Source organism: Microcebus murinus, chromosome 17 (assembly GCF_040939455.1).
Source record: "Microcebus murinus isolate Inina chromosome 17, M.murinus_Inina_mat1.0, whole genome shotgun sequence".
NCBI classification, from domain to species: domain Eukaryota; kingdom Metazoa; phylum Chordata; class Mammalia; order Primates; family Cheirogaleidae; genus Microcebus; species Microcebus murinus.
The window spans coordinates 43,138,187-43,150,839 of record NC_134120.1 but is presented as its reverse complement, the minus strand read 5'-3'; the positions used below and the strand labels follow the sequence as shown (position 1 = coordinate 43,150,839).

The 12,653-nt window shown below is 42.5% G+C and overlaps 1 protein-coding gene across 3 annotated transcripts in view; it reads right to left on the bottom strand.

The window, feature by feature from the left end:
* Positions 1 to 12,653, bottom strand: part of ZNF521 (zinc finger protein 521) — a 268,923-nt gene that overhangs the window by 144,060 nt on the left and 112,210 nt on the right. For all 3 annotated transcript variants that reach the window (XM_012746080.3, XM_012746077.2, XM_075993582.1), the window contains one exon: positions 7,906 to 11,258. In XM_012746080.3, coding sequence (XP_012601534.1) covers positions 7,906 to 10,818 — 2,913 coding nt within the window. In that variant the 5' untranslated portion in view covers positions 10,819 to 11,258. The remainder of the gene's footprint in view (positions 1 to 7,905; positions 11,259 to 12,653) is intronic.

The following is a 12,653-nucleotide window of genomic DNA, read 5'->3' as shown; positions in this document are numbered from 1 at the left end:
CCATGTTCCACGACCTGGTATTTACTCCAGAGTAAACTGCCTGTTCTACTAATACTCTGGAGATGCCAAACAAATATTGAACCTGACAACAACAATGGAGACAGAACTTGGCAAAGCAAATTCAGTCTATTTCAAGAACATCTTGGATCTTATAAATTTGCTTGGTCATGTAAATTTTCTTCTTAATTTTTAAATACTGTTTAAAGGAAGCTTGATCTATTTATTTTTGTTCTTTGCATATTTAACTCAGCAAAAATTAGTAGCAGCCATTCGAAATACAAAAAACTTCAAAGATCTTTTGTCAACCTCATATCTTTCTCAGCCTCATAGGGAAATTTTTATTATACAAAACAATATAATACCAAATTCTGGAACTCGAGTAGGTTCTGAATTGTCACCATCCACATTTCCATTTTCAGTATAAGAACCATGAAGAGAGTTGGAAACTGCAAGTTTTTCAGCTTATCTTAATATTTTAATATCAAATCTAACTTTAAAGCATCTAAGTACTTTTGAACACAATGACCTATGTTCCTATATATTAGTTTCTAGATGTACGTGCAAATAAAATATAGTATACGCTATTTTTGTTACTTTGAAGTACTTACACTGTATTCATTTATTCAACTAATGCTTACTGAGCCCTCAGGATAAGTTGCCAGGGAAAGGGGAAGAAGGAAATAAACAAGTAAACAAATAAAGACAATTTTAAATGAGAATCCTAAGGAGGAGTCCAACTTTGATAAGACTTTCAGGGGAGGCCCGCTTGACACGTGAGTCACAGCCAGTGGCTCAGAGGCTGGTTGGAAAGAGTGGCCCAGGTGAGGACGCAGCTCATGTTCTGGAAGTGGGACAGAGGGCACGAGAAAAAGTCCCCAGAACGAAGTGACAACAGCCTGCCGCAGCCAGTCTGTGCATGGCCTCGTAAGCTGGTGAGGCGTCAGGATTTATTTGAGGAAGTGGGAAGCCACTGAAGAATTTTAAGTGACATCATTTAATTTACATGTCTACACTTCCAACTGCAGCATGAAAAATGCACTAGAAGCAGGCAGAAGGGGAGAGAAAGCTGTTAGGCATCTAACTAAGCTATCCCGGCAAGAAATGATTGCAACCTAGACCAAGGTCATGGGCTTTGGAGGTGGAAAGATGTGCCTAAGACAGTACTTATTAATGGATTAAACATGGGGAATGAGGAAAGGGAATGGATCAGGAATGACTTGGAATGGACCAGTTTTCTTGCATGAGTAATCGGGTCTACGCAGTGTGGTTTCCTTTACTAAAATGATGGAAATCTGGAACAAGAAGAGGTTTCAGGAGAGATAATCAAGAGTTTACTGTACACACAACACTCCATGTATCCAAAAGAGCTAAAAATGGAAAAGGTAAGCTGTGTTAGAGCACAGTAACACAAACTAGAATAACAGGAACTAGGCTAGAATAGAAATTTGGGAATGATTAGCATAGCGATCATTACAGCCATGTGAATAGATGAGCTACTTTTTTGAGAGTAGACAGAGAAAAAGAGAGCCAAGGGTGGGCCTTGAAGAATTCCTACATTTTTAAAACAGGCATAGGAAGAAAAGTCTCCGAAGACAGAGGTAGGAAGAAATCGGGGAGAGGGAATGCCATGAGGGCAGAGAGAGGCATGTCAAGGAAAGAGCTGCCCCCTCTGCCGAAGGCCAGAAAGACTTTCTCCCAAACCTGGAGACCACCGGTAGCCTTGGCAGGAGCAATGCCAACTTCTTTGGGAAAGCAAGCCTTGAGGTGGAGTGAGACAAAACAGCAGGCATGTGTGTGCTCATGATATCTATGGTACAACTGCAAAGATGATGAAACTACATTTTGAGCCCGCAAAGGGTAAAAATATGACTAGCGATCCTATGGTTAATACACCGCTTCAGGGTTCTAGTCACTGCGGACAGGTTTCAAGGTGAAAAAAATCGAGGTGACCAGCTGTCCTGCCATGCATGAGAAGAGGCTCTGGAAGGGCCACAGGCAGATGCGAGGTCCTGGGCACCCATGCAGGGAGGCACCGGCCTCCTGTGGGCCTGGCACTGTCGCAGGCATTAGGAATAGGAGATTGAGTAAGTACTTGCCCCAAGAAATTCATCTGAGGAAAAGAGAATGTAAACAGGTCATTATAGAGCAATGTAGCAATTTTTATATACTATTTATTCCATATTATATACACACGGCATTGAAGGGGCAGGGAGATGCTCGTGGTGGGAAGTTGGGCTCGTGGGTAGCCTTCTAGAGTAGTCGGTCTCCAAAGAAAGGGTGAGCTGGACAATCTCCCCGAAGGCAGAAGACAGTCAGGAGGACAAAAGTTATTTGGGTAGAAGGACAGGACAGCCTCGGCAAGACACAGAGGCACAATGTCACGTGTGAGTTAAAGTATTTCCAGTTGTAGAAGAAGCTGCGGGTAAGGAGAGGATGGAAAAATGTGTTCAGGTGCCAAAACCTGAAGGGTCTTGTATTTCACAATCAAAGGATCACCACACTGTCCGGTGGGGATGGAGGTGCAGAACACTGAAAATGTCTTAAGTAGGAAGGGACGTGCCAGAACCGTCTTGTGTTTTAGATAGATGGTCCTGGCAGCTGTGTGCAAATGGATTTGCAACTGATGAAACTAAAGTCAGAGGGACCAATTACAACGCTGCTTCAGTAGTTTAGGAGAGATGATCAGAGACTGAACTTAGAACGTGGTAAGGTGAGGGAGGGAGGGGCTGATTTAAGAAAAACAGCTGACCCTGGAACAACGCAGGTTTGAACTGCGTGGGTCCACTTATGGGCGTGGATTTCCTTCTGCCTCTGCCACCCCTGAGACAGCAAGACCAACGCCTCCTCCTCCTCCTCCTGCTCAGCCCACTCAATGTGAAGATGACAAGGATGAACACCTTTATGATGATCCACTTCTACTTAATGAATAGTAAATATAAATTCTCTTGCTTATGACTTCACTTCTTATCCCTGGTTTACTTTATTGTAAGAATGCAGTATATACTACATATAACACATATACCACATATAAAATATGTGTTAACCAACTATGTCATCGGTAAGGCTTCTAGTCAATAGTAGGCTCTTAGTAGTTACGTTTTTGGGGGAGTCAAAAGTTATATGTGGATTTTCAATTGTGCAGGGGTCAGAGCCCCTAACCCCTTCATGGTTCAAAGGTCAACTGCACATATCAGCTGGAATCAAGATGGCTTGATGACCAAATGACATTGAGTAAAAAGGAAGAGACTGAGATGATCAATGGATCTATAAGTGAAATAGAAAATATAGGGAAAAAAACAGGTTTAGAGAAAAGATGATGAGTTCCATCCTGGACCCACTGGCTTTTAAGTTCATGGGAACTTGAGTGGATATATGTCCAGCAGGCAGTTGTGCATAGGGGTCTGAAGGTCAGTGGAAATATTTGAGTTGGAGATATCGTTGTATTTTTTTTTAATTAGCTTCATCACGGTGTAATTCCCAGAAAAAATAATTCACTGATTTTCTATCTGGAGAGTACTGACACATGTGTGCAGTCATGCAACCACCACCACAATCAAGATACAGAGTATTTCCATCAGCCTCAACAGTTCCCTCCTGTTCCTTGGAGATGCTATTTGAAGAGCAGTCAGGAAACGGTGGTGGTCAAAGCTACAGGGGTGGGAGAGGCCCCGTGGAGGGCATACGCAGAGTGGCTGCAACTACGGGGAACACTAACCTACAGGTCGAAGCCCACAGAGGAATCAGAGGCCACGGGGCATTGAGAAGGTATGGAGGTATTGAGAAGGTATGGAGGAGCTAGGAAGGAGGACAGGGGCTCAGTAACAAGAGGATGGCCAACAGTGACTAGCAATTAGTAACAGTAAGAGCTGACATATAGAAAAAAGTAATCTATCTTTTTTTAAAAAAAAAAAAAGTACACTGCAGTGGTCAATTAAGCCAGAAGAGACCTTAGTGAAGTCAGGGGCAGTAAAGTAACAGAAGCAGAAGACCCTGAGCCACAGGGAGAGGAAATGAATGGGAGGAGAGAGACAACCGCAATGCCCAAAGGATTTTGTAGAAAGGGCAGGGACCGGGCTGCAGCCAGAGGTAAGCGCCGTGGGATTATGAAAAGAGAATCCTGAACCCAGAGTTGGAGATCTGGATTCTAGCCTCTCGTCTACCACTTCCGAGCTGAGTCATCTTACATAAAGCTTGATTGTCTGGGTCTGTTTCCTTGTCCGTAAAATGAGTGACTGAATCAGATGCCCTCCACCGTCCCTTTCAGTTTGGATTCTGTGGCGCTGTACACGCATCTCCCAACATGAAGGTCACAAGGGTAACGGTCACCCTGGCAAGAGCACCTTCAACAGACTGATGGGGGTGGTGTGAGTTGAAATGTGAGTAAAGAGGCCCTCAAGGAGACCTGACTCTGAGGCATCCTGGAAAAATGGAGGCGGAAGGGCACATGATTCCAGTATCTATTGTAGAACTTCAAAGTCATGAGACAACATTCTGAGGTCCAGATGGGGCAGCACCTGACCAGCCAGGCCAGTGTCAATGAACTCCAGAAGAACTAACATTTATTCAGCACACAGTAAATGTCAGGAACTGCGAGGTGCTTCGTATGTGGGAAAAGCCAGAAGGCCAGTGTTCTTCCTGTACCAAATTAACTTTACCATCCATGGCATAATTCATTGCATGTTATGTGTAAATTTCTATCATACTCAACTTTTGAGGAGCAAAGGGAAAAAAAATAGGTTCCCTAAAATATTTTATTCAAAACGAAATCTCCATAGCAAATTTAGATTAGTAATCAGAGGATTTGGGCACAAAGAAAGCATTTTCCACAAATTCAGAAAGAATTAAACAAAAGAATTGGGGTTTAAATTCAGACCTGTCTTTAGTTCTAAATCCCTCCATTACATGACAGCTACCGACTATTATCCTTCTTTGAGTGTCAGGTGCCTTGTCTTCCATTCATTTTTTCGGGTTGTATGGTTTTATATGGTACTTATCCTTCCCAGATTTATATTTAAATCCCTTTTAATTAGGTAACCTGGTTCCAATCAAACAACATTCTTTTCAGTCTTTGAAAGATGCACGTGAGTATTTACCAATATCCCTATGTGACTATAAGTCATGCTCCAGAAAAATCTAAGCTTGCTCGCGACAATATCTATGTGTCCAGGTTTTATTATCTCCTGTGGTCTCCTTTTCACTTCTGAAGTCTCAAACCTCAGCAAGAAGAAGAGGTGAAAATACCATCTATATCATGAAGTCCTTCAATTCCCACCTAGGACATCTAAGTCAACAGACATACATGTCCCTATTTCTTTTTGTGATAAAATTTATTCCCACATGATATACCTGTCTTTTGGCAAAGACATATAATAATGTCTCTTTTATCTAATTTGGTAAAAAATTTACACACTACTCATGATGAGAAGTTATAGAAGTTTAATTTGGCTAACTGTGTGAACAAATGAATATTTATTGTATGTCTTTTTTGTGCTAACACATTACTTTTAGACTTCTTTTTGTAAAACTCTATGTATGTTTAGATAATTTTCTATGTCAGTGCAAATAATATGGTCCACTGTACATTTTTAATTCCAGAAGGTATCACATAAAATTTTCTAACTTAAACAGTATAATGAATTTAAAATGGTGATAGCAATAATGATGGAAATGTTGAACAAATTAGTGAACTTTTGAGGCACAAAGGAAATATTTAAAACTGAGTCCTAATCTCTCACCAACTAAGGACATCATACAAGCTCTTATTAACCAGGTCTAATGGGGACGTACCCTTCTGCATAAAGAGTCATTTTGAGCCTTAGTAGCTAGGTACTTAAAAAACACAATTGTAAAACTTAAAAAAGAAGTATTTAAAAAATATTTTAAATTATTATCCTATGTAAGTACAGGATATAGATAAGCTGTCTAACTATCATTCAGATTTTAGGTATAATTTGAGCCTTAAGGATAAATTCTCCTAATCAAATATCCTCCTTCATTTTTGAAATATTTCATCTTAAATGGTATAATATAGCAATTTGTAAATTTCAGAAAATATAAACCATGAACAAAAATAAAGAAACAGACATAGCCCTTTCATAAGCAATCTACCAAGATACAAGATAGCCCAGTTTTGCTTCATTTTAAATGCACAAACAACACGTATCTCACTCACACACACACACACACACACACACACACACACACACACAGACTAATGCAGTCATTTTAAATCACCTTTACATAGTATTTAAATTAAACATGAATATGCAAACTCTTCTAGATACATTAAACGTTACAAAATAAAAACAAAGGATGGGAGTAATTTCCTACATAAATGTTTCAGGCATTCTCATTCAAGAACATTTAAAAACATAAACTATTTTAGAAAAATAGGGGAAATTTGAATATGAACCTCTTACAGATGATACTATTGATTTATCTAATTTCTTCTAATTTACTTAATTGACTTAGTTAATGATATCATAGTCAAGTAGAAAAATGCTCTTATTCTTAGGAGATGCCATGTTATCTTCAACTTTCTTTCATGTGACTCAGGCTGATAAAAAAAGGTTGCAGAGAGAGAGAAATCTGGAATATGATACACAACACACGCATATGTTCATTGTATTGTTGCTTTATCTATACTGTAGGCTCAGACATATTTGACATAAAAAGTTGGAAAAACTTCATTTCATATAAGTACTAATATTTGTTTTGCAAGATACTATTTGAGCCAACACATGAGCCATGAGCCATTATCCAAACTATGTTCTTCCAGCAGCCCTCATCGGTTTGAACGGATTTCATTTATTCAAATCAGAGAAAAGTGCAGATTTACTTAGGGAGGGGAGAAGGGAGAGTGGCTTCAAAGTTTGGGAGGTTGCCTGTCACACAGATGCCAGACTTTGTGAAGCTGGGCTCTCCCCTACCAGTTGGCTGATGGCTATCTGCGGGCAGGCGCAGGGGGGCTCCGAGTGGGTGTGCGTGCAGAGACAAGATAAGGAAAACGCTGTAACCCCAAACTGAAGGGAGAAGGATCTCCCTGGGGTTTTCATTTGGATGGCTCTCTAGATAGGGGCAGGTAGGAGAGTGGGAAGAGCTATTAGAAACCAGGTGATAAAGTATAAAGAAATATGAAAATGAGCCAGCCATCCTCCGCTCAGCTTCTAAGAACGATAACTTATAAAACGATTTCACTGTAAATGAACTTGTTTCTTGTACTCATCATGGCAAGGAAAACACAAAACTACCCTGAAACTAAGGGGGGAAAATAAAACCACATTAATTTTGAAACCCAAGAGTGAAGACTCAGGGATAGCGTCTTTAAACAGAGTAAGAGACATGTGGCACTTAATAAATACAGGGGCTTTTTAAAACTCCTGTTGCGAGAAGGCATTTTCCTCACTACCCAGAAGACAAAGAAAAACAGCGAGTGTTGATAACATGGTATTAAAAAGCCACCCTTACTCAATTTGTTATCCCCAAATATATATATTCTTTTTAATTTACTCTAAGCCAGCACGTTGGCTCCTAGCGTCTTACTTTCGTGTCATTATCTCTCTGCCATACACACAAGTCGTAGCTGGGGATTGCAACGCTCGGTGAAGCTACGCTGAGATTCCAGATCTCAGTGGTGTTGGCATGAGCGCTGGTCTCTTCAGTCATAGAGAAGACAATATCCTAGGGAGACTGGAATTAGTCCTGTTTTGCACCATTCCAGCCAAAATGCTGCTTATCAAGAAGCAAGTAATTGCTAGCTAATGGCTACGGGGGAAAGAAACCATTGCATTTCGATCTAAGCATCTTTTGGCACGTGAGGATAAATAAAGCTGTGGAAAGTGTAAACATAAAGTGGGGATAGTTTCTTGAGACGGGTAAACAGCAAACATTAAGAAGGCGAGTTACCTCATCCGACTGGGAGGGGCTGATTCTGGGCATTGGTGATACTTGCGGAGTTTTCAACTGCGTGCTGTTGCTGTCTGGCACGAGCTCTCGGTGGATGGTCTGGATGTGGTTCTGGAGTTCACTCTCAGACTCAAACTTGACGTTGCAGCTCGAGCAGCGAGTCTTCAGTGCCCCTGCCTTGCCTTTACCCTCCATGGCACTCAGATTCTCATTCTGGCCCAAGCCCGGTCTATTCGTGCCGGGCGCGATGTTGATGCCTGGGCTGCCGCTCTTACTGAGATTCACGCAGCCGGCACAGAGACCATATGGCAGGCCGTTGATGTCAAGTTTCACCAGATCTTGCTTGGAACGGAACTCTTTGAGGCAAGATGCGCACTTGTACAGTTTTTGGATGTGCTGGCCACGCCCTGTGGTCTGGACTGCAGACCCATTCCCTGTCTTTTGCATGTGGAATGTCCCATGGATTTTGAGTTCCAAGGTGGAGGTCACCGTCTGCATGCACACCACGCAGCGAAAGCCCGTCAGGGAATTCCTCAAGTCCGGGTGCATTTGGCAATGCTCTAAAAACTCCTCTTCACTCTGGAGAGGCATCTTGCAAATGCGGCAGTTTCCAGTATCGAGGCTCTTACTGTGTGTGACTTTGTGTTCGGTAAGAGTTAAAAGGGAGGGAAACCGCTCTCCGCAAATAGGGCACATGTAGTGTTTGACGGGGCCCAGGTGGGTCTGCATATGTTCGCGGAGGCCATTTTCAGAGAAGAAGGTTCGAGAGCACACGTTGCACTTGTAATTCCCTTTGATGAGCTCGGCTTTCTTCTTCACGATGGCGCTCTCTCCGGGTCTGATGTTGTGGTCTCGGAGCTGGTGGTTCTGCAGCAGGGTCTCCATCGTGTAGGCTGCCCCGCAAATGTCGCACCCGTACATGGGCTCCGAGGTGTCGACATCTTCTTCGCTGCCATCGTGACTGTTGTGGGACTCCTGGCTGTTGGTCAGCAAGGTCTGCAGCTCCACCTCCTCTTTCTGCACTTGCTCAGAGGCGCCATTTGTGCCGCAGTTGGGCGTCTTGGTTTCAAACACGCAGTGCTTTTCTCGCAAGTGTTTCTCTAGCAGGATGATGGCGTGGAAGGCCTTGCTGCAGAACTTGCAGTTGTACTTCTTGCTGTGCGTGGTGATGTGGCACTGCAGCTCCACCTCGGTGCCGAAGGACTCGCCGCAGAAAATGCACTTGTGCACTTTCCCTTGGTTTTCCAGGTGGTTGTGTTTCACGTGGAGCTGCAAGTCGGTCTCGTTGCGGAAGTCCCAGTTGCAGGACGTGCACCGATAAACTTTCTTTTCGTTGCTGTGCTTCACAGCCAAGTGGAGCTGAATGGAGACTTTCGAGTCAAACACTTCTTGGCAGAGGGTGCAGCGGAAGAAGACGAAGGTGTGCATGTCCAGCAGGTGTTTCTGAAGGTCATCCACGGATGTGAACTGCTTGTCACAACTCTCACAGATGTAATACGTCGAGGTGATCATAAAGTGAATGGTCACGTGCTTGAGCAAGGATTCCTGGTTGGGGAATTCCTTGTTGCACTGAGGACAGGTCAATTTCGGAAGCACAGTGTCGAGGTGAGTTTTTAGGTGAGTCTGAAAGCTGTCTAGGGACGTGTACTTAGCACCACACTGATTACAGATATACTCTCCGGCTGGACGCGCAGGTGCACCTCCTACTGCCTGCATCATCTTAAGAGAGGTCTGCTCTATGGCCACAGGAGAGAGGGGGCTCAAGGCCCTTGATTTCTTCCCATTGTGAATATAATTCAGGGCCAAGGGAATGTTTTTGTGATTCTCTTTGATATGCTTGTTCAGTTTAAGAACGCTGTTGAATATTGGCGAATTTGTACAATAGGAACAAGAATAGACTTCTACTACTGGTTCTTTTGGAGTCCCAAGCACTGGAGACCCAAATCGGGAGCCACTGAGGTCACAATGAACCTGTCTTATATGCTCTTCAAGGGAAGAGTCAGTGAGAAACCCCATATAGCAATGGGGACAAAAGAAAGCATTACTATCTTTAGCTGCAGGGTTTGCAAATCCATGAGAACATCGGATGTGTTCCTGAAGAGTGTTGAGGTCATTGACAACTTCAGAACAGAAGTTGCACTGGTAGACTATGGCAGGCATGGCAGAAACAATCAGACCTGGGTCCTGAGCTTCATGCACTTGCTTAAGATGTTCGTTTAGGTTATAGAGTGAGGGCAGTACCTCTAAGCAATACTGACAAATATGGGCCTGTTCCGGCTTATCTAAATGCATAGTTTTCAGGTGAATCTGCAGAACTGCAAGACTTGAAAATAACTGTTTGTTGCAGTAAATACAGCTGTAGGTAACTTTTGCTTGTTTACTTGAAGGGCCAGTCATGTCAGGGGTTTGCTGAGCAGCCCTCTTCCTCCCTCGACTCTTTGGGATTGGTGGGGCAGCTTCCACCATGGTTGAGCTGTCCACCGAGAGGTTGGAATCTGGAGTCGTGCTGGACACGGAGGTGTAGCCCACCGTGACCAAGGAAGGGCTGTTGCTGTGATTGCACGACTCTGGTTGCTGGTGACTGTCCATGTGGCTGTACAGCTCCTCGACTGTGTGGAAACTCTCAGAACAAATGCTGCACGAGTTCTTCTTCTCCCCACCGTGCACCTGCTCCATGTGGTTCATGAGGGAGGTCTCCTCTACAAAGAGCTCGTGGCAGTAGACACACTGGAGGGCTGCTCGGTCCTCGTTGGGAGAGCATTCCGGGTGGCACTCTGCAATGTGCTTCTGGAGGTCTTCAGGGAAGTCAAAGCCTTCCTCACACTGACTGCACTTCTGAGTGTCCTTCAGCTTCCAGTCCTCCATCCTGGAACCAGACTGGGAACCGTCCTTGTTCCTCTCGTGAACCTGCATGTGTCCGTGTAAGGAGCTAGAGGACAGGAACCCACGGCGACAAATGGCACATTTATATGGCTTGTTGGACGTGTGAGTCTTTAAGTGGATCTTCAAGTGGTCACTTCTGGAGAACGCAGCATCACACTCACTGCAGTGGTACTTCTTGTCCCCTGTGTGCAGTTTTATATGGCGATCTCGGCTGCGCTTGTGTTTGAACAGCCTACTGCAGTAGGTGCATTTGAAAGGCAGTTTGTCACTGTGACTCTGCTCATGGTGCTTTAGGTAGCTGAGGCGGCTAAACGACTTGTCACAGAACTGACATGGGTATGGAAGTCCAGGGCCACCTTCTTCTTCTCCAAAATCACAACCTTCTCCATGGCTAGGGGAAGTCTGGTCCTTGCTAGAAGGTGAAGAAGCTGGCCAAGAGCAAGTGGGGTCATCTTCAACATCCACTCCATCTGCAACGAGAAGCAATCAGACATTGCATTTTACATGGGGAGAAGTCAACAGTGAGTTCACTGTACCATTTCAACAAGCACACACAGTTGGACCCTTCTGAACTTTTTAGGGGGAAAAATGGAGGACAGAATGGTTGAGTGAGACATTTCCAAATCTGAGCCCAAAGCTTTTATTCTACATTTATTTTTTGTTGGGTTGTAAAATATAAAAAGATATTAAATAGTTCTATGTCTAAATTACCCTTTTATTACTTTTTATCATTCTTCCTTAGAAGCAAGGTATATATTACACATTGACAATTTTATTAAAATGCAGATTTTAATATATTTAATGTTTCTTTTGTATTCATTCTAAAATGATTTGCATACTATGTGAGCATCTGAAGAACCAAATGAAAAGAGAAAATATTACAGGAATGATTTAAAATTAATGCAGTCAACCCAGATGTCTAATATTTAATAAAAAATTCCCTCTGCATTTTGCTTGTTTTTATATAAAAAGGCAATTCTGAAGACCAAAATCTTTTATGGGGGTTCTTATTGATACAGACCTTATTGCTTTCAGCAAAAAAATATTAAAAAGTAAGCACATGAAAGAAGACAGAAAACACAATAATAATTATGTCTTGTGTAATGAAAGACAACCAGGATTTCTTCAATAACTGAAAGGTTCGAATACCATAGGCCAGAAAATGGATTATTAAATGTTAGAAGGGTATTGCTAGATATTACATGTAGCTAGGATCAGCCAGGATCAAGAAAAAATGAGAGTTTCACAAAGGCCAGATTTTAATAGTGTATTTTGTTTGGAAAGTTCAAGAGGTGGCCCACCATTTCTTCCTTTTGCAAAGGTTTCTGCAGCCTGAACTTCCTTAGCTAAACAGGACCTGCACTTTGAGGTGAGCAGAGACAAAGCAACTTGTAAAAAACTGGAAACAGGAAAAGTGATAAATGATTATGGTAAATGCTGAAAGATTTATGAGTAACAAAAAGAAGACAAACAAGACTGAGAGCCAGATATAAACTTAGCCAGTTATCTATAAAGGAGCTGTACCCTGTATTAGGTGGTTTTTAAAACCATGTTCTTAGCAAATGTGCACTCCTATTTCTGTTGCCTTTTTGACATCCAAGTGGAAAATAAGACCTTCTCGAAACAGGTTGTGAAACCTTTTTTTTTTTTTTTTTTTGCTTTTCAAAACAATCTATTATTTAAGATCAGAAGAAATTTTAAAAGCTTTTCACTCTCCAAAGGAGCAAAATTTTTCATAAATGCAGACAAGACCATAGATCGGAGCTAGTGGGGATAGTGTTTCTGTTATGATAACAGGTTCAATTAGAACATTATTAGAATACTCTGATAGTATTCAATTAGAGTATGCTCATATAAGTTTTTCA